Here is a 22476-nt window from a genome sequence, read left to right on the forward strand (position 1 = left end):
TCTTTCAAAATTAAATGATTATTACAAACCTGCTTCTATGTAATAGTAAACTTTAGCGTGTCTACCTTCATCCTCATCCTGAGCAGTTACTTTACCTACGAAATAATCCTTAGGACGGTTCTCGGATATTTGGAAATTGTACTCGTCGTAAAATTGTGGTACGTTGTCGTTAGTGTCGACTAATTGAACTGTTAAAAGACGTAAAGCTTCGTAGGCTGTCGGTGTACCATGATCGGTTGCTACTAGGACAAGCTGAAATGAAAATTAATGATGTTTATACGTATTTATTTATTTGTTCGTAATTTATATTTGTAAAAAAAAAGAACTTACTTCAAATTTACTTTTGATCTCACGATCGAGTATGATCTTCGATCGAAGTTCACCGGTTTCCTGATCTATCGAAAATTCTTCGGTTTCTTGAGCATTTTTATTTCCAACTTTCAAATGATAACTAATTCGTCCATTTTCACCTGGGTCACGATCGATAGCTTTCACAGTTAGTATTAAATAATTTGGTACGCCGGCGTTCTAAAATTCATTAATCTTCTACGTTAATTATTCTTATGATTTTGCATGTTATCAGTAAAACAAATTAAATTCATAATTAATTTATTACAAACGTATCTACATACATTTAAATTATATTAATGCACGTACCTCGGGTACCTCGACAGTTGCATTTGTTAATTCAGGCATTACGAATTGTGGTTTGTGAGTGTTTACTGGTGTGACTCTAATATCAACATAACATCTATCAGAATGTGGTCCATTTCCAGCACCATCTCTTGCTTCAACTTCAATTCTGTAAGAACCAGCTCTACCAAGCAAAGCTGCGGCTGGATACAAAATACCAGTTTCTCGATTCAACGAGAAAGAATCATTTTCATTTCCATGAACGATAGTATACCAAACTTCTCCGTTAACACCTTCGTCGTGATCAACAGCTCTCACCTAAATAATAATTAAATAAATGAATAAATAAAAATGTATTGATTAAATTAAAACTAAAAAATTATATAATTTTATAATGAAACCTGTAGAATTGGAGCTGGAGGATTAACGGACAAATTTTCAGCAACCGATGCTCTGTAACTGTGTTGTGAAAATATTGGCCGATTGTCGTTAACGTCGATCAATTTAACAACAACAGGAATTGACGTACTACGTCGAGAATTGACATGAGCGTTGTCACTGGCCATAACTGTTATTACAATTTCTGGTGTAATTTCTCTGTCAAGTACTGCAGCACCGCCAACGGTTATTTCTCCAGTTTCGTGTCCTATTAAAAAAAAGTTCAATTGTCGTAATTTTATTTTTTGTTTGTTTAAATCGAAAATTATGTAATTATTTCCACGTACCGATGTTAAAATCGGCAGCATGATCACCGATCAGACTGTACATAATTTCACCGAAGGAGCCTTCGTCACCGTCGGTAGCTTTAACAACAATAACGTGAGATCCCGGTGGTGAATTTTCCTTGATGGATGCGTTGTAAGCTTCTTTTTCAAATTTCGGATCCTGATCATTAACGTTAATAACCGTAACGATCACTTTAGCAGCTGCGGATAATTGTGGTACCCCGGAATCATAAGCTACAACAGTGAACTCCAATTGCTTCGTTTCCTCGTAATCGATAACTTGACTGGTTCTAACGATTCCTAAAATAAAATCGATTTAAAATTAAACAGATGAAAATAAATTTGGATAGGAAATTATTTTCTTTTTATTATTAATAAACCAACCAGTAATATTGTCTATGTTGAAATAAGGACTTGGTGGTTCAATCGCGTATCCTGCTATGTTACTGTCAACGTCGGTTGCAGTGAATGCACCTACGACTGCACCGGTTGGTTGTTCTTCCTGCATTTCGATTAAATATCTTGGATTATTTCTAGTCCAGGGTTTTAAAAATTCTGGTGCAACATGATTCACGTCTATTATAGTGATTATCAAGGTACCTATACGTGAGCAACACAAAACATACATCACAATTGTGCTGACAAAGTATACCAAATAATAACACAAACAATAATAATAATAATAATAATAATAATCTACCTCTCCCTTGTTGTAAAGTAGGTGCAGTAGTATCGCTAACAACTATAGTAACGCTGACGGTTGCTGCAACATCTCGATCCAATGGTCTGACAACTGAAACTTGTCCTGTTGTTCTATCAACAGCAAAGAAGTCCTAAAAAAATGTATAAAAATAATTTAAACGTTATTGCAATGCAGAAAATGTTTTTTTTTTTTTAATACAAGTTACATTGTTTTATTAACATACTTTAAATGACTTGCTATCGTTAACTTGTTGACCATTCCTATCGATCGCCGTAATTGGTTCAGAAATGGCAAAGTTCAAAGCTTCTGAATTTTCGCTATCCGGGTCGGTAGCTCTTAACGTGGTAAAAACCGTGCCAATCGGTGTATCTTCTGTTACTTCAGCTCGTTGAGTTTCAGGTGTAAAGTATGGTGGCTTGTCATTGCTATTTTCAACTTTGATCATTAGTGTTGTCGTTCCTGTTAAACTTGGAGTTCCTAAAAATGTACAAAGAAAAAATAATATAAACAAATTTGTTTAACAATTTGTATAGATAAATAAAATAAAAACAAAATCTTCACCTTTATCAAAGGCTATTACTTCAACGTGATAAGTATCCTTATCGTCAAAATCTAATTTTCTCGACACCGTAACAACACCTGTCGTCTCGTTAATAGCAAAATCATCAAAGGCTCCTTTTTGTATTCTATAAACTAATTCAGCATTGAGACCACTATCAGCATCTGTTGCTAGTACCTCTTCAACGATGGTACCTATAATATTATTAATTATAATTATAATTATTAAAATGAAGATTCTTTAATCATGTTACCATGCCGAGTTGCATTCGATTAATTGTAAGTGTTATTATTACGCCATGTGTATCTACAATAAAACGGTACACTTGACATGGAACGTGTTAAAGATAAATTAATAATTTAATCCAAAATTATACATTTTACGGATATATGTATAATAAAAAATATACCATTTATGTAATTCTCGATTTATCAAATAATACTATCAAAAAAATTTGACAACAGATCTCATTTGATCCTATCGTTAATACGTTTAGCGTTAAATACAATTTTTAACGTATATCAATTTTGGAGATTGGTATTTTGTTGTTGTAATGCATACAATTATAAAAGAAAATAAATAAAATTTGATGTAACATATGTGATATCGAAGAAAAGCATCCATAAAATCTTAGGATACTAACCGACCGGTGAAATTTCAGGTATACTGGCGGTATATAAGTCGTGAGGAAATACCGGTGCATTATTATTCACGTCACGTACGGTGATATTGACCAGAGCAGTGTCAACGAATAAACCGTCGCTCGCTTGCACGACGAGGGCTATCCAATCGTGAGTTGAATTCGTCATATCGACTGGACCCTTATTTTTGATTTCACCGGTATCCTGATCGATCTCGAACAAATCTAATTTGTTTCCGCCGATCAAACTATAAACAATCTTTGATGTCTTGTCCTTGTCCCGTGCTTGGACCTTCAATTCTGGTTCAAATTTTTCTGCACCCTCGTCCACTACTGCACGATATCTTTCTTGAAGGAAACGCGGTGGACTATCATTAGCATCTGCTAAACTAACGCGAAGAGATACGCTCGTTGTCTGTCCTTCGCCATTGTCATCGGTTGCCTTTTAATATGAAATATTTATTAAAAATAACATTTGTCGTATTTCTTTTCTCTTCGTTATATTGTAAATTGATTTATTCAAAATTGTTATCATACCTTGTATGTGAGAAAATATTCAGTTTGTTCCTCGTAATCTAAGCAAGGTGATGTGCCAGGATTTGGACAATATGCAACAGTGATGGCACCAGTTTTTTTGCCAACAGAAAAATGTTCTGAGCCTTGTCCAAGTAATTGATAAACTATACCAGATGTACCAAATCTGTTGAATATCAAATCATCGAATCAAAATTCTTTCCTGTCAATGATCCAACTTTTTTCTTTGTTTTTTTTTTTTTCCATTTATTATTTATTCAACTTACTTTCCACTATCACGATCCTTGGCAGTGATCGTAATTACCGGTGAATCTGGAAGAGCAGTTTCCGAGACCAATGCTGTATAAGTTGGACTGCTAAAAGAAGGTGCATTGTCGTTTGCATCAGTTATTGTTACAGTAACTGTCGCTGTAGATACAAGCTTAGGATTCGTATGTACTTCCTCGGCAACAACCTAACAATGAAAATAAATGAATAAGAAAATGATCAAAATTTCATTACAATTATTAGAATATTCAAAGAAATTCATTAAAATTACCAATATGATGAATTTTCTTTGATTGGGATTCTCATAATCTAATGAACCGTTGGTTACACGAATATTTACTGAAGTACTTCCGGTAGCCATAGCTGGTTCTACCGTAAATGCACCAGTTATGTCTTCCAAACGTAAAGAAAATACGGAATTCAAACCCTACCCGGAAAAAAAGATGTGATCAAAATATAAAAATGATGAGATGTATTATTTTATTAGAAACGTTTTTAGAGTTCATTGAATTTCTACTTACAACGTCCGGGTCTTTAACAGTCATGTCTAAGTGAGGTAACGGTGTACCATCCGGTACATTCTCAGGAATTTCGATATTGTATTCACGTCTATTGAACGTCGGTACTTCGTCATTGACATCCTTGATCGTGACAGTGGCTTCTGCTGTTGAAACTGTCAACTCATCGTTACCTGGTATACCATCTATTAACTCACGAGCTCTCACTTTTAATGTTAACACTCCCGTTGAATCTTTCAATGCTTCTCTATCTAATGGTTTAGCTGTTCTCAATTCTCCCGTATCGTCGTCGAGTAAAAAATAATCAAATGGATCTATATAAGAAAATCAAACAATAATCATATATATATAATATAAAAAAAAATATAATAAAAATATATATATATATATATATATTGGGATGAACCAAAAGTTCGTGCGTTTATTGTGTTATAAATTGTGTTGTAAATTGCATAATGGATTGTTTTTGTAAAATTTACTTTGAAAAAATGTGCGAACTTCTGGTTCATCCTAATATACATATAATCTTTTTTGTTAAGCGTTATTTTGAAACAGTGTTAAACCTTTTGGTTATTAGCGACCCATATACGGGTCCTTCATGCAAAAACTCGTATGTATATTATTATTACTATTATTATTATTATTATTATTATTAATTCGAATGATTGACTCACTGGTGACCAATTCGTAAAACATTTTCCTTGGCATCCCCCTATCACCGTCTCTTGCTTTAACCGTCATCACTAAAGTTCCAATGAGATCGTCCTCACGAACTACCCCAGTTAACGAGTCGAGAAATTCCGGTGGGCTGTTCTGAATGTCTGCGACTTTTATCTCAACGCCAGTCGTCCCATTGTTCAAGCCATCCTGTGACAACCAAATTAAAAAAATAAAGAACGTTCAATCGAATGAAGAAGTTGAAACATCTGGGTTAGACGACTTTTAAAACATGTCCTCTTTCACGATCTATTTTAATTGCACGAATTATTTTTATTCGTAGAACTACAGATAGGATATTTCACCAGATTTTTTGATTATCTAATAAAATTTTAATACTAAAAACAATGAGGAAGATGACCATAATTTTAGAAAGAAATTTTCGACGCGAATTTAATTAAAAAAATATATTTCTTTAATTTGTTTTGTTTATTATTTATTATATTAAAACAAATCAAATTTATATCATTCCAACAGTTATTCGTATGATTTTATTGTAATTGTATCTTTTTGATGGAAAATAAATGTTTTTTTTTGTTTAAAAAATTATTAACAAATTCGATTTTATTATAACAATATTGTTGTTACGTATAAATAAATAGAGGATCATTTTTACTTGAAAGTGGTTGTGGTTTCATGTCTCTACGATTTTCCGTTCAAAAGATATTGTTTTTTGAAGTTTTTCATTCATAATTGTATTATTACAGCTGATCGTAGTAATAGTAATAGTAATAGTAACAGGTCAATGACCCAATGAGTAATTGAATGAAATTATGTAGGTCAGTGTGTCAACGTAAACGTCTTACATTTTCAATGAGAATATTTCAAAAACTAAAAATCGTAGAAAATTGTACAATATATCATTTCAAAGGGAAAACTTTCATCTATTTTTTTATTCCTATTGTTAATAATTAATAAACAATATATTATAAACAAATTGTTGCAAACAAATCTTTTCGAATTTAATTCATCTTATTTCGTACACAGAGGAAAGAAATTCAAATTATTAACAATTTATAAAAATAACGTAACAATTTAATAAATAATTAATAAACAAACTAATTGTTTATAACAATGTCTTATATACGCATGAAAATATATTTGAAACTATAAATCGTAGAGATTTGATTAAAAAAAAACCATTTTAAAGGGCCAGAACATTCTATATTTTAATATAGATAATTGATAAAAAAAAAAAATTAGGAAAAGCAATTTTTATAATAATTTCAATTAAAATTTCATCAACGATCACACAAGTACTACTTGATCGTCATATCGATTTAATATAATGAAATAATTCACTTCAAAAAAAAACCACACGAATTTTGTCGAACGTATTGACACGTAATTTTTAATTGGACGTCAGGAGATTTTACTCTCTTTCTTTTTTTTTTTATCCGTTACACGAGGGTACAATTAGATGAAGAAAAAAAAATGAATAGCACGAGTACCCTATATGACCCATATATCTCGTGTTAGTCCATCGAAATATTTGATGTGCATATAATTACGTGAGCTTTTGAAAAAAAGTCATTAATTTATTTTAATTTTATTCACACACACATACACTATATTTATATATATATATAGTTTTTTTTTTATATTTCAATATAATTTTTATCTTTCTCATGTAATTTATGACATGATCGATAGGACTTTTGTTTATCGGGTATAAAGAGAAGAGAATGTAATGTATAAAGTGTGACTATCTATACATAGACTTTAACTAGACACTATTACGATGTAACTAGATAAGCTATACATATATACCGGGTGAACTATTTAAAGCAAGCTACCGGAATAACTCGATTATTATTTTGTGATAGAACAATATGGTGTCATGGGAGAAACTTAAGTGGTTTCAAAGGTACCGTAATTTCACGTTAATCATTTTTTTTCTAAACGAACACATAGAAGATATATGAAAAAGCCAACTTCATTTTTTCTTTTCTTTTAAATGAAATGATATATCATTAAATCTAATATTTAATAGGACGTTGATACACTTACAGTGAACTTACATTTACATTGACAAATAATTATCAATTATCGATAATAATCGATACTCAAATTATCACCTATTTTTGATCATTAGAATAATTATATTCATTTAAACTAGTACTGCCCAAATAATTCTTTTTTTTCTTTCTATTTTTTTTATTCAAAGCTTTACTGTACACCTGTAAAATATTACTTCTTAAAATTCGTTCCTCGAATTTAATATTATAAATTTATAAGTATAGTTTTTCTTAAATTTATTTCGACAAAAACTGTTGTTAATTTTTAATTGAAGTTGTAACAAAAAAAAAAAATATCTAATAAAAAAGATCGAACAATCATTAGAGAGAAATCCTAATTAGAGAATTGATAAATTTTTGTAGATTTTCTATTTAATAACAAAATAAAATTCGAAATAAAAAGAAATGACGAATATTAAAAATTAACACCACCAAGGTTGGATATCAAAATCGAGTGAGAAATATTTTTTATCGATTTAGAAGAGTTTAAAATGTTTCACCCGGTATATAATTCTCTATCATCCTCTCTCTCTTCTCTCTTTCTTTCTCGTTCGTTCGTTAGATTTATTCTCCAGGACGTAATATAAATAGGAAAGAGCTATAATACCAGGCTCATAATTAAAATCAATTTTCAAGCTCTACTCACGCTAGCCCTTAGAAGTAGCTGGTAGAAGGGCCTCTCTCTGTAGTCTAGTGGTTGCCTTAGAACCAGAGCTCCGACGTACGTATTCTGGCTTTTTTCAACGTTAACGATACCAAACTTTTGGCAAGCATCAAGAAACTGTAACATAATATAATACATTATTACGATCATGATAACGCATAATTATTATATAATTACGTTGACGATAATTATATCTAACGATACGACACTTATCCTCTTTTCTTTTTTTTTTAATAATTATCTACTGCATATTATTACATTTCCCCCCTCCTCCCGCCTCCCCTCATACAAATTACATCGTTACTTCTTCATTCGTTAATTCTAAAGAAAAAAAAAAGTATGTGTATGAATAAAGGAGAGAAAAAAAATACGACACGTGGAAACATTATGTTTCTGGCTATTACTATACTACTACTATAATATTACTTCCTATATGTGTGTGTGTGTGTGTCACATTAATAAAACACAGGTGCACTATTTTATCTTCCCAAACGGGAAATATAAAGCAAAAAAAATAAAGAGGAGAAGAAGAAAGGACGGATGATAGCGAGGCCACGTGTTGCGGATTTAAAAAAAAAAAAAAAAAAAAAAAAAAAAAAAGAAAAGAAAAGAAAACAAACAAACAAGAAATAAAAAGAGAACACCAACGCAAAATTGATTACGTGCGTATCCTACTACCCCCATTAATAACGCATAATCAACATGAACTACTGTGCGTTAAACGGTCGGGGGATTCGTTTACTATGTATGACTAGGAAAAAAAAAGAACAGTGAATGAGAGAGAGAGAGAGAGAAGATAGGAGAGGCATTAAAGTTTGCTGTCGTAAAGCTGGCTGAGCCATTAGTTAAAAGGTTTTACAGTTTTATTGGTCTGCCGGCCAACGGCACGTGGAATTTATCGAGCGAATATGACGTAGTAGCCGACGCGTTATACCTACTAATATCCCACCACCCCTCCCCCTCCCCCTTCCTCCCTCTCTTCACCCCGTTCTTCGAATCTTTCACGAGCGAGTTTTACGGTACTCTAGAAGAACGGGAACGAATCTCGGGTGTTATATATAGATAATACGAATTTTATTACGAATTTTACTTAAAAGATTTTCCTTATCACCTGTGTTTACTCAACCCCTTCCCCCCTCCCCCTCCCCATCCCCCACTCAATCACCATTTTAAAACGGGAATTATTTCTTCGTTTATTTTTCTTTTCTTTTTTTTTTTTTTTTTAATCTTTTCATTCAAGATATATTAAAAATACTCGCGTGAAAATAAATATTGTGTATTTTTATACAAATATATATATTATTTATAATAAGATTATATTATATTTATATATAATAAACGAAGTTAATTTATCGTCATTTTTATATGACGAGGGGAGAATAATAGAAATTTGTTATTTTTATTCTAAGGGAGGGATAATAGAAATTGATTATATTTTAAATATATTTTCCAAGTATGTAATACATAATTTATATATATATTTATCTTTACGTAAATATAACGAATAATACGAATATAAAATAATTCAAATACACTTAATTTTATTATAACACATAATTTTTCTATTTAATATTTAATAATCTCATAGAATCTTATTACATGAATGGTCAAATAAAATGATTATAATAATAATAATAATTTAACCGATCTACATTTATTATTTCTATTTGTATTAATTTCATTTAAAAAAGAAAAAACAACCGAAATTATAATGTAAATTATTTTCCATACCAAAAAAAAAAAACAAAAAGATTCGTTAATATTGTTGATACAAGAGGGCAACGAATTGGAAATGAATCGTCAGAAAATTTCTCATCCAGAGAAAATCCACGTATTGCGAAGGTTGTAACCACAATTTTCTAGCTGCCCGGTTCGTTCGCGTTTTCCTCTTCGGTTAGAAGCTTCTACTACTACTACAACTTACTATTACTACTACTATTACTACTACTATTACTACAACTACTACTATTACTATTACTGCTTCTCGTACTATAGGAGTAGTTAGGTGTAGGGAACTTATTAGAACTATGAGAGGCGTGGATAATTTAATGGAAAACTGTGAATTACAAAGCGCCCTGAGCATCTACCATCTCTCTCTTGTTCTCTCTCTTTCTCTTACTCTTTCTCTATCTCGTTACGTGCATGCTAGAACACCTCATCCACCAAGCCGCCGGTTCTTCATTTACGTGAGCTACTGAATATACCAGCAGGGCACACTGATACATCTTTCATGCTAGCCCAGGATAGGGAATCTCCATGGAACACGTTTGACTCAGGAGGAGAAACGGAGGCACCAAGGCTTTTGCTAATAATGCATTGCAACCAACCACCTCCTTCCCCACCTACTGCACGATCCTACCCTTCTTCCCCCCTCCTCACCTCTTATTCTTTCTATCAATCTACTTGATTAAACATAAACCCAAAGAAATATCTTCATTATTATTATTATTTATTTATACGTTCGTATGAAAATATTTAAATAAGAAGTAAGAAAATAATTATCGTAATTAATGAATCGTTGAGATTATTTGAATATGTATCTACGGTAATGTTAAGTCAATGATCTTTCATTGCGAGAAAAAACATGTTCGTCAAATTTGTACGTATATCTACGATAAAGTTAAGTCAATGATTTCTCATTGTAACAAATCATTGATTAACTTTCTCATAGATACCAAACGATTTAAAACAAAATCATTGATTAATTTTTTCATAAATACCAAACGATTTAAAAAAAATCATTGATTAACTTTTTCATAAATACGAAACGATTTAAAAAAATCATTGATTAACTTTTTCATAGATACATCTATTACTCGACAAATCATTGATTAATTTTTTCATAGATGAGTATAAATTTGATCAATGATATTTAATCGCAACGAATCATTTATTAACATTATCACAGATACATTAACGATCGATAAATCGTTCATTAACTTTATCAAAGATACATACAAATTTGATCAACGATATTTTATCGACTAACACATTCAAATAGATACGTACTCTAATTTTGTATTTAAACGTTTTATCTCGATAAAACAAAATCATTGATAAATTTTACCCGTTGACTCATGAATCATTTGAAATAAACTTTGAAACTTTTTGAATCATTTTAAATTAATGAACATGATTTATTTGATCTCCTTCTCTCTCTCTCTCTCTCTCTTGTTTGGATTAGAATATATAAGTAGGACATTAAATCTTACTTGAGGTTGTGGGACACACGTTAATTCTATGTTGTCACCGAGAAGATCGGGGTCCATGACCCTGATACCCGGAAGAACCGTGGAACCCACAGGCAAGTCCTCTTCTGCAACAGCTTCATACGGTACGCCGAGGAAATGCGGTGGATTATCGTTTTCGTCGAGTACTATCACATAAGCATCTACTCCAACTATATTTGGTTGTTGTCCGTCTGGTACTTCGTCTTCTAACGTTACACGAAAACGAATGGTATCATTTTCCTGAAAAACAATAACAACAACAAAATCATTCAAAACTAATTAAAAAATTAGGGAAATCAAATAAGGTATAATAAAAAGGTATAATAAAAGTAGGAATAAAAAAAGGTATAATATATATATTATAATAATTAATTAAAAGCTCCTGCAATAATTATTGTCAATCGAATAATAATCGATCGATCCGATAATCGTTTAGGAATAAAAAAAGAAAACTTTCCATCCTCGTTAAAAACTTCGATTTTCTAATAACGAGGGGACTGTTGCAGTAAACGGATGACGAGTGCTTGATCAAGAATCACGAATGAATTCCCACGAACGGATTTGCGATGCGTGCAATAACGATGCTTCGGGAGAGGAGAGAAGAGAGAACAGAATTAGACCTCGAAGAGAGTAGACGGAAAAAGGGGAAGAGGTGAGCGGTGAGGTGAGGTGAGGTGAGGTGGGAGATGGGGGGGGGCATGGGATGAGCGATGTGTGAACGAATGATGTTGGTTTATCACGTGGTCGTACCACGTACGTAATCCAACATGTTTGTGTATTTAACAGAACACATACACATGCACATGCGCGCACAGTCGTATATGCGTGGGAGCGTAATCTGTGAGAATAGAAAAAGATGATCGATGTACGAGATAATTTCATTGACCACAATACGATAACGAAAAGATAATACGTGAAAGAAATTTATTGGGTGATTCATTTCCATTACACAATGTTATTTTTGTTGTTTTATTTTATATTTGGGAGGAATAAAAAAACAGAAGATAGGATTATTATACGAGGGGGTTATATAGAAAAGATAGTGATAGTGGGATTGAGTGCATATAAAAAAAACAAAAAAGAAAAAAAAACAACAATTTCTAATATACAACGGTGTCTCATCGAATGGGGGATCGTTTCTTTCGATAATCTTTCTTTCAATTATTTCCACCATTTCCCATTTCCTATGATAATAATAATAGTAATAATAGTAATAATAAAAATAATAATAATAATAATAATAATAATAATAATAATAATAATAATAGTAGTAATAGTAATAACGATAAAAATAAGATGGATAAATAGCAGAGACAGAGAGAGACAGGAAGGTGTTTAGGGCACGTACAAGTTAGAACTCAAACGAGCTGGCTTTTATTTCCTTGTACCGTAAGAAAGTGCAAACGCAACAGTCACGCAACTATTTTCTTCTTTTCTTTCTATTTTTTGTCTTCCTTTCTCTTTTTCTTTCTTTCTCTTGGATGCTTGATTTCTTTTACTTTTTCTTTCATACCGTTACCCTTTCCAAGATAATTTCTTTCGTATTTCCAGTTTTTTCTGTTGGTCGGTGGACAGGGGGACCACCCCCCCTTCCAATCATCTAAAAGAGAGAAAGAGAGAGAGAGAGAGAGAAAATAAAAAAAAATAAAAAAACACTATAGGTTGGGCTTTCGTGTGGCCAATACAATACAATTCTGTTACACACATCATTCCTTCTCCCTCTCTCTCTTTCTCTCTCGTTTGCCACACTCTTTTACCCTTTCATTCTCTCTCCCTTTTCTTTTTATTTCTGTTTCAACAAACTGCGGTCCGGCCGACATCACCCGGTCAACTCAGCCCATACCTTTCCCCCTCCTTTCAGAATACCTTTGGTACCTCCCTAAATCACCCACCCATTTCCCCCATTGTTCCCTTTCCCATCTCGTTCCAATCTTCTTTCTCTCTCTCTCTCTCTCTCTCTCTCTCTTTCTCTTTCAACTTCACCCAGTTTTTTCTTTCTTACTCTTGATACCAGTCGTGTATCGTGTGTACGTGCTAGGCATCGTGAAAAAGCGGACAAAAGACTGAAAGAAAGAAAAAGAGGGAGAGTGCGTGCGTGTGTGTGTGTGAGAGAGAGAGAGAGATTACACGTCCTTTTTGCCTCTTTTATTTTACTTCTGTTGCAACCGACAAGCACGATACGAGTTAGCTTGCATGGTTTTTCAAGTAGGAAGAAAAAGGAGAAGGAAGAATGAAAGACAAGGCTAAAGGGGATGAGGTTCACGATGAGAGGAGTGCAGGCGGAGAAGGAATAGGTGATGGTTGTGGGTACAATTCTTTTATTTCCTATTTTTATTTGATTTTTCTCCACTTTCAAGTTCTCACAATTCTCATACGGGAGTAACTTCGATTGTTGTGTTACATTGTCATATCACTTTTCAATCATTATCGTCGTACTACATTTTATTCGATGTAATAATAGCTGACCATAAGAATTCATTTCTTTTTATTTATTTCCTATATCTCTGTGTTACAGATGTTTATTTTTTCGTCGTATTATATTTATGACGAAGAAATTTTTTCTTTTTTCTTTTTTTTTTTTTGATACAATACTATACTCATAGATGTTACATAGATGTTTCTGTTTACATTTTTTCTAACTCTACCTAACCGACAAACAACTTTACTTTTATTTGAAATACGTATATATATATATTTAGCACCGATCGTTCTAGAACCATTCATATCCTTGTGTTTCTTGCTTATATTTTTTCCAATCACACATATATATAATAATAATAATAATAATAATAATAATAATAATAATAATATAATATAATATAATATAATAGAAACACAAGGAGCAACAAGTAATCTAAATGAACATTCGTTATTAACATGTGTCTGTGTGTGTGTGTGTTAGGTGTACACGTTTCAGTCGTTCGTTCTCTAGTTGAATTTATCTTAGCTTTCTATAAGCCATGACTAGTTTGAGCTGTGGTCCTTCGCTCACGCTCACACTCTCTCTCTCTCTCTCTCTCTCTTTCTCTCTCTCTTTCTCTCCCTTCCTTTCTCTCTATGCAGTTAATATCAATTTAAATTGGACAAGAACGTAGCATCGTTAAATCGTATTTATGTGCTGTACTGACTCAGACGAGAAATTCGAAATAGAGGGAGAAACATAGAAAGAGAAAGAGAGAGAATTAACAAAATCAAATGTAAATTCTATTTTCTCTATATTCCTGTCTTTACGTTTTATCTATCTTTCTGGATTGTTTATTTTTTAAATATATAATTTAACATAGATTTTATAGTATTATTTTACGTTTAAATTTTCCATTACGTTTAAATAATTTATTCTAATTTGATTCGAATGATATTGAAATTAATATTGTAAAATATTGTCGTGGTCTAATTTTACGATTAAAAATAAATATATTAATTTAAATAATGAAGAAAATGCGAGTAAAATGATTTGTAATATCGTCTGCGAATTTTTCGCGTTGTTTTTATTTTTTTTTTTAGTCTATATTTTGTTTAGATTTATTTTTATTTAAAATTTATTATAATTATAAATATTATATTTTATTAAAATTATTATATTTGTCGTGTCATTAATTTTTTGTATAACATTTAGTCATATCAAGTAGTATAAATCGAAATGTGGTCAGGCCGAGGATGGCACAAATATAATGCGTAACTACTGAATGTTGCCGGTGGCTGACCACGCACGGACGTGACTACTTGCAGTATATTTCACCGACCCCTTCTACTCTACCCCCTCCTCTATTCGTGCACTTTTCAGATAAACTTTTCTATCATAAATACTGACTACCCCTATATGTTTTTTTCTATCTTTGGCTTTATTACTTTTCTACTTTAAAAGAAAAAAAAATTTTTTAAAATAGTAGTAACGCAATATAGAAAAAATTTCGTTAAATCCCAACTAGTTTTATTACCAATGAAATGATGAAAATCGATGATTTATTTTCAGTGATTTATCAATGATTTTTCATTGTAAAAAATAATCGAGAAAAATGTGTACGCGTCTACGAAAAAATTAGTCAATGATTCGTCGATTTCTTACAAAGTAAAATCATTGATTAATATTATCGTAGATACATATAAATTTGATTAATTTCCTTACGATGAAAAATCATTGACTAACCGTATCGTAGTACATACAAATTGGATTAAAGATTTTTTTTTTTACGAGGAATAATCGATCTTGCGAGTGGATCGTTAATATTAGTAAGAAAATAAATGAAAAAGTGATAAAGAAAGTTATTGAATTTAATAACAAAAGGAATATAAATATATTTGACGAACATTAACGTATCCTTCTAATAATACGTTATCATACTGTATACGTTATACGGTTCTCTTACGGCTAATAAGGATATTACTGTTCGCTATGGCATGTCATTACAGTTAATCACGAATTTCAATTAAAACGGACATCGCGCATTAGCGTGCTCACGATATACATGTATGTGTGTGTGCGGGGCGTCTGCGATAGCAACATAATCAGGATATTTAAACGTGCTTTTAACGAGATACACCGACCGTGTCGAAATTAAAATATCAAAATCAAATGTTCGCGATACGGTTCAGAATTAAATACACGTTTTTTATTTTTTTTCATTTTTACATACGAACCTTACAACATCCATACACATATACGAACATATTCACACATACAAATAGACAGACACACATATTTTAAGCTCATTCTATGTCACTCTGTATCTTTTATTTTTGTTAATTATTATAAGATTAATCTGTTCGACCATTGTTAATCGAATTATTTCATTAATACTACCTACATTAATTAAGTGATTTTAATTACAATAATTGTATTTACTTTTTTTTCTTTCTTTCTTTCTTTCTTTCTTTCTCTATGTCTCTTTCTCTTATTAATGCGTTCCTATATTTCTTTTACCTTTTTCTGTTAATTCTTTTCTTTTTAATCCTTTTATTATCCGATAAACTATCCTATTTCTTTCACGGCACGTTGGTCGCACTCTCGTTAATTATTTAAGACAGGTAGAACATTGGAAAATGATTTATCGGGGAAAGAGAAAAACGGAATTTACAATTACGACTACGACGACCGAAAAAACAAAAAAGAAAGAAAGAAGAAGAAAAAGAAGACAACGAAAATAAATGAATAAATGAAATAAGAAATAAGTTTTTTCTCCCTCCACTAACCCTTCCCTAGCCACCCACTTTCGTTCCTTTCTACTTTTATTTTTACATTTAACATATCCTTATTTGTATTTCTATCTCTTCTTGTAAATTTTCTTTCTTTTTTTTTTTTACATTATCGTATAACATCACCTGCGTTCGTAGAGAGATGATAACGAGAAGCAGGTGTGCACCTACCACCACCATCAGTGATTCCGTAATGTAATTCATCGATTTAATGCGCCCGTCCGCCAGCGATTAATCGAATTATCGTTTAATCCTGTACACGCTACCTAACGTCAGATTCGTCCAACTTTGTGAATATATCGCGACGCGAATTTACACATAAAAAAGAAAAGAAAAAAAACAAAAAGACGAAAAACAATAAAAAACAAAAAGGACAATTTGTTCGATCTTTTGTATCAATCTATCTCTATCCTTTTTCAAAGTTATGTAAACAGTGCTTGAAAATTCGCATAGCAATCAAACGAGAGAGAGAGAGAGAGAGAGAGAAACGTTCGTCGGATAGTAGTACCTAACAGTAGCAGCAGGCTCAAGAGTTGCTCAACGAAAAAAAGAAACAGAGAGAAAACCAGAGAGAGAGAGAGAGAGAGCTTTTATTGCAAGCTCGGCCAGTGGTGGTCGACCAATGCGAACCGCCTTTTTTTAGTTCGTTTTCGAATCCTCGCGATCCCTGGGACAACTCCTCCCACTCTTCTCCCCGATTCCAAATCATTATTTACAGTACACCCGATATATCGGCTGCTAGCTATCCTGTTGTATATATTGCTTTCTTTTCCTCTATTTTTTTTTTTTCTTTTTTCTTTTTTTTTCTATTACTTCGTTTTCTTTTTCTATGACACAAAAACATGGTACCAGAAAAAAGAGAGAGAGTCTAACCCTCCCCCCTCCCCCCCGTGTGTTTTGTCTACCTTTAAAAAAAAACACCTATGTTAACGCGTTAGACTTATAAATAATAATAATGTGAAAACAAATATTATATATATGGAAATGTTATTTTCGATTACGAACGAACGATGTGTTGCTTTTTCTGGTTTTTTTTTCTTTTAGAAATATTTTTCACTTGTTTTTTCCTCCCTTACAACAGTGTATAACAATCGTCACATTGATTTTAATTTATATATCTATTATCTACGTTTTTACGGCACATTTACTTTATGAAATAAATTAATTACAATATATCAATGCTAAATGAATAGAATGTATAAATTAAAAAAAAAAATGAGAAAGAAACGAGACAATTTTACCGATAACACGTTGAATTAAAAAAAGAAACGATAAATAATTATGAACAAAATTGTAAATAAACTTTGACAATGAATATAAAGCAATGAAATTTGATCGTTCACGGACAGAAATTAGTATACACGGTGTCATATATACGTATACGTATCCATATACATATATATAAATTAGATAATTAAATACGATTAATTTGATTAATTCGATTAATATCAATTATAGAACATCGGACGAAAAGTTTCGTAATATCGTGAAAGAATATTTCTCTAAAAAGGGGTGGTGGGGGGTAGAGGGGGGTGGTGGGTTGGAGGAGGAAGAAGAGGAAATGATAAAAAAAACTTGCACGCACGATTCGTCATGGAATAAGAATGATAGAGGAAAAGAAGGTACGAGAATAAAAATCACTAGACTTTGTAAGAGGGTAGAATACCACTACCTTTCCCTCTCTCTCTCTCTCTCTTTCTTTCTCTTTCTATCCCCTCCCCCTACCACCTCAACCCCAATCTCAACCCCATGGTCGAACGATTTATATGCAGCGTTTCGCTTTGCCGACAAATTTGACACCGATGTACCCATCGATCCCCTCCCTCCCCCATCCTCTATCTTTTCCTTCCTTGACAGCGATTTTCTCCTCCCCCCCCCCACTCCCTCCTCTCTTCTTACTCTTTCGTACTCTATCTTTGTTGCACTTCAACGCACGTAGAAAGATAGGTGTACGTAGGTATTATGTAAGTAGGTAGAAGCAGAAACGCGACCGGTATCGTCCCTTTCCCTCCCCCACCCCACCCCCTCTGACTTTGTGTAGCCGACATTCGTGTGCTTCAAACAGCCAGGAAAAGGAAGGGATGGGAAGGAAAGGAAAAGAAAGGAAGGGTTTCCCTTACTACTCCTCTCTAGAATTAGTTGGAAAGTCGAGAGCTACGATCGAGACGTGCTTGAAATAGAAACCTCGATCTATATTCTCTTCTCTTCTTCTTTTCTTTTTTTCCTTTCTTTTTCTGGTTTTTTTTCTTTCCTCTTTTTCATCCTCCACCCTCCACCATCCACCCCCCACTCCCACTCCCCCCCATCCGGTCGGCCCGTTCACCCGACCAACTTCTTTTCTATCCATCTATCTATCTATCTATCTCTAGATTTTTTGTTCTCTTTCAATCTTTTTCCATATCTCATCTTTTTCGTTTCATCGATGTTATTAGATAGAGATTCGAAAATTATTAACGTTTAATGTTATATATCTAGTTTTCGTTTCCACACGATTAGATACCGATAATGTTGAATACGAAGAATAAGTTTGTTAAAAATAACAAAAAAATAATTCGTGGTTTAAAATAAAGTACATATTTATTTTACGCATTTATCGGTAAATAATACTTTTTTTTGTTTCTACTCGGATGAGAAGTGTGCTGCCTGGGGATAAAAGGAAAAATTTCTTCTTAGAATTTGGTTCGATCGTGTATAAAAAAAATTTCGCGTTAGAAACGGAATTGGGTGTGAAGAAGGGTACTTAAAATGGGATTATTCATTTTACATCATTCCTTCATTTCGTTATACTAAAATGTGTAACATTAAAATCTATCATGATCTATCTGACGAATGGTTTTTTTTTCTTTTTTTTTTGATATTTCAAATTATTCTTTTTTTTATTAAATATTTGTAAGATTGAATTATTCAATTGTAAGTTATCTAAAAAAAGAAAAAAAATTATTTCCATTCGATCAGCACATTACGTATGTAAAATAAAAATACTCGAAGTGTTGAAACGTTAAATATTGATATAACACAAATAAACAAATATTAATCATGCATGTAGATAGAAGCAAAAGAAAATAAAATAAATGAGCCATTAATTTGGAAAGTTGCTTCTTAAATCCCATTTGTCAATTGTTTGTTGTTAAACTGTAATAAAATGTTCCATCGCAACTTGGAATTAATTGTCATTTCATAAAAAACATTTTACGAAACAAAAATCAAAAGAAAAAATGGACTTATTGTTAAATCGCTTTCGAAATAAACAGCTCAATATATATATAATTATAATTGTAGTTACTTCGTTAAATTCGTAGAGAAATGCTTAAGCTTTTAATTAATGAATTAGAAGTTAAATAACGACTTTGGTGTAGTAACTCGTTGTAGTTTTCATTAAATTCGCTTAATTAATTCGCTAATCTCTAGCTAATCAATAGCATCTATTAATTATCCGATACAAGAGATCCTTGATTAACGATTTTTCTTCTTCGAGGTCAACGCCACCTCGTTGTAGGGCTCGTTGAAACGCGAAGGAAGACGAACGGGTTTGTCCCTTTTCCTGATACCTCTTCCTAGCAGCTCCGCACAGTTAGTAAAGGACAATTAATTATATTCGAGCTGGTGTTCCACGTGCACCACACCAACCACCCGTCTAGTGATTTATCTTTCTTCCTAGGGATGATATTATACCTCGTGGATTATTTTTTCTTTTATGCAATACTGTCATTAGAATTAAAAATATAATTTTTCATATAGATTCTTTTTCTTTTTTTTTTTTTTTATACCTATCAACGTTTAATGAATATGCTTAGTTTTGAAAAATTGTTCATCAAAGATTATTCAAAGATGAAAATTTAATTACATCATTATTGATTGTACATAATTAATAATAATGAAATTTACAGACGCCTGTCTGTCTGTCTGTGTGGTGTTGATTAATCAACGTGTCGAGTGTGACTCGCAAATTTAATTAAAATTTTTTAAAATTTACTTTTTTATTATTTATTATATTAAAACAAATTAAATTTATATCATTCCAATAGTCATTCTCGTATGATTTCATTGTAATTGTATCTTTTTGATGGAAGATAAATGTTTTTTTTTGGTTTAAAAAATTATTAACAAATTCGATTTTATTATAACAATATTGTTGTTACGTATAAATAAATAGAGGATCATTTTTACTTGAAAGTGGTTGTTGTTTCATGTCTCTACGATTTTCCGTTCAAAAGATATTGCTTTTTGAAGTTTTTCATTCATAATTGTATTACTACAGCTGATCGTAGTAAATAGTAATAGTAATAGTAACAGGTCAATGACCCAATGAGTAATTGAATTAAATTATGTAGGTCAGTGTGTCAACGTAAACGTCTTACATTTTCAATAAGAATATTTCAGAAACTAAAAATCGTAGAAAATTGTACAATATATCATTTCAAAGGGAAAACTTTCGTCTATTATTTTTTACTCCTATTGTTAATAATTAATAAACAATATATTATAAACAAATTGTTGCAAACAAATCTTTTCGAATTTAATTCATCTCATTTCGTACACAGAGGAAATTAATTCAAATTACAAACAATTTATAAAAATAACGTAACAATTTAATAAATAATTAATAAACAAACAAATTGTTTATAATAATGTCTTCTATACGCATGGAAATATTTTTGGAACTATAAGTCGTAGAGATTTCATTTAAAAAAGTCACTTTAAAGAGCAACAAATTTGATCTAACATTTTCAATGTATTATTGATAAAAAATACCTTTCATTGAATACGTAGACACACAAATGAATATCTGATCATACCGTAGATATATCTGAAATCTTAATTCATGAAATATATTCAAATATAATTATAATCAACAACAACTTTAAATTATATATATATATATATTATCTCGTAATTGTTCGTTTAGATAATGTATCCTTGAAGTTCTTTTCGATCGATAATGTTTCACTTGGTTGAAGCTTATGCATTTCGTTGAGTAGCAGCTGCAGAGTATGCTCGCGTGTTACTGCTAATGCGGAAATAACGATGCGTGTATCAAGCCGGTGTACGTGTCGTTCCTTTGATGCCCTATACTATATATATATATGTATATATGTATGTATATCTATACATAGTTTCCCTTTACCTATTTCCACGGTGGATTAATAATCTACGATTACATGGAGATGGCTTTCCGTGCTTAATTAGAAGGATCATCAGAGACGTTTCCTATTTCTCCTTTTCTTGAAAAATTCTTTGAAAAAAAAAACGGACAGACAGACAGACAGAGAAAGAGGAGAGTAAAGTAATGAAATATTTTTGTTAAAAGATTACTATATTTTTATCATTCCTCGTAATAAATCATAACATTAATATCTCCCATTACCTTTTCTATATTTTTCTAATATCAATATTCACTCGTTCAAAATTATTATTTTTATATAATAAATGAATGTGATATATTTTTATATATTAAATTGATTCGTATGGGAAGACCCCTCTATATGGGTCGGTGTGCTTTTTTATTGGTTAAGTGATAGCAATGATATAGTTAAACGATATTATTTTATAAAATCATTTAAAATTTACTTAATACGCGTTGCATTTTATTTTTTACGAAAAATATAAAATATATGTAATTATTAAAATAGAAAGTAATAAATATAAATATAATTTGTATGGGAAGACCCCTCTATATGGGTCGGTGTGCTTTTTTATTGGTTAAGTGATAGCAATGATATAGTTAAACGATATTATTTTATAAAATCATTTAAAATTTATTTAATACGCGTTGCATTTTATTTATTACGAAAAATACAAAATATATGTAATTATTAAAATAGAAAGTAATAAATATAAATATAATTCGATCTCTAATTACTAAATATAAATCGACTAAGGATATATTCATAGTGCTATCTCGTTAATTCCATAATTACCATATACCCATATCCCACACACACACACACACACACACACACACACACATATATATATATATATATATATATATATCTATATATATAGATATATATAATCTATCTCGATATTAGGATTACCTTGTGCGGTGCCATAAATTAGGGCATCCAGAGACGC

The 22476-nt window shown here is 31.5% G+C and overlaps 1 protein-coding gene across 1 annotated transcript in view; it reads right to left on the reverse strand.

Annotated features, from left to right (window-relative positions):
• Nucleotides 1–22476, reverse strand: part of LOC122521362 (cadherin-87A) — an 81848-nt gene that overhangs the window by 2073 nt on the left and 57299 nt on the right. The window contains exons 4-20 of the mRNA XM_043642031.1: nucleotides 11191–11448; nucleotides 7961–8095; nucleotides 5254–5446; nucleotides 4583–4893; nucleotides 4333–4488; nucleotides 4061–4248; nucleotides 3798–3960; nucleotides 3264–3702; nucleotides 2623–2814; nucleotides 2285–2538; nucleotides 2059–2191; nucleotides 1743–1958; nucleotides 1359–1658; nucleotides 1035–1279; nucleotides 658–951; nucleotides 331–528; nucleotides 30–252 (exon numbers count right to left, since the gene is read on the reverse strand). Of these exons, the coding sequence (XP_043497966.1) occupies nucleotides 30–252; nucleotides 331–528; nucleotides 658–951; nucleotides 1035–1279; nucleotides 1359–1658; nucleotides 1743–1958; nucleotides 2059–2191; nucleotides 2285–2538; nucleotides 2623–2814; nucleotides 3264–3702; nucleotides 3798–3960; nucleotides 4061–4248; nucleotides 4333–4488; nucleotides 4583–4893; nucleotides 5254–5446; nucleotides 7961–8095; nucleotides 11191–11448 (3898 nt within the window). The remainder of the gene's footprint in view (nucleotides 1–29; nucleotides 253–330; nucleotides 529–657; nucleotides 952–1034; nucleotides 1280–1358; nucleotides 1659–1742; nucleotides 1959–2058; nucleotides 2192–2284; nucleotides 2539–2622; nucleotides 2815–3263; nucleotides 3703–3797; nucleotides 3961–4060; nucleotides 4249–4332; nucleotides 4489–4582; nucleotides 4894–5253; nucleotides 5447–7960; nucleotides 8096–11190; nucleotides 11449–22476) is intronic.

Source organism: Polistes fuscatus, unplaced genomic scaffold (genome assembly GCF_010416935.1).
Source record: "Polistes fuscatus isolate 324 unplaced genomic scaffold, CU_Pfus_HIC Scaffold1, whole genome shotgun sequence".
Classification (NCBI taxonomy): Eukaryota; Metazoa; Arthropoda; class Insecta; order Hymenoptera; family Vespidae; genus Polistes; species Polistes fuscatus.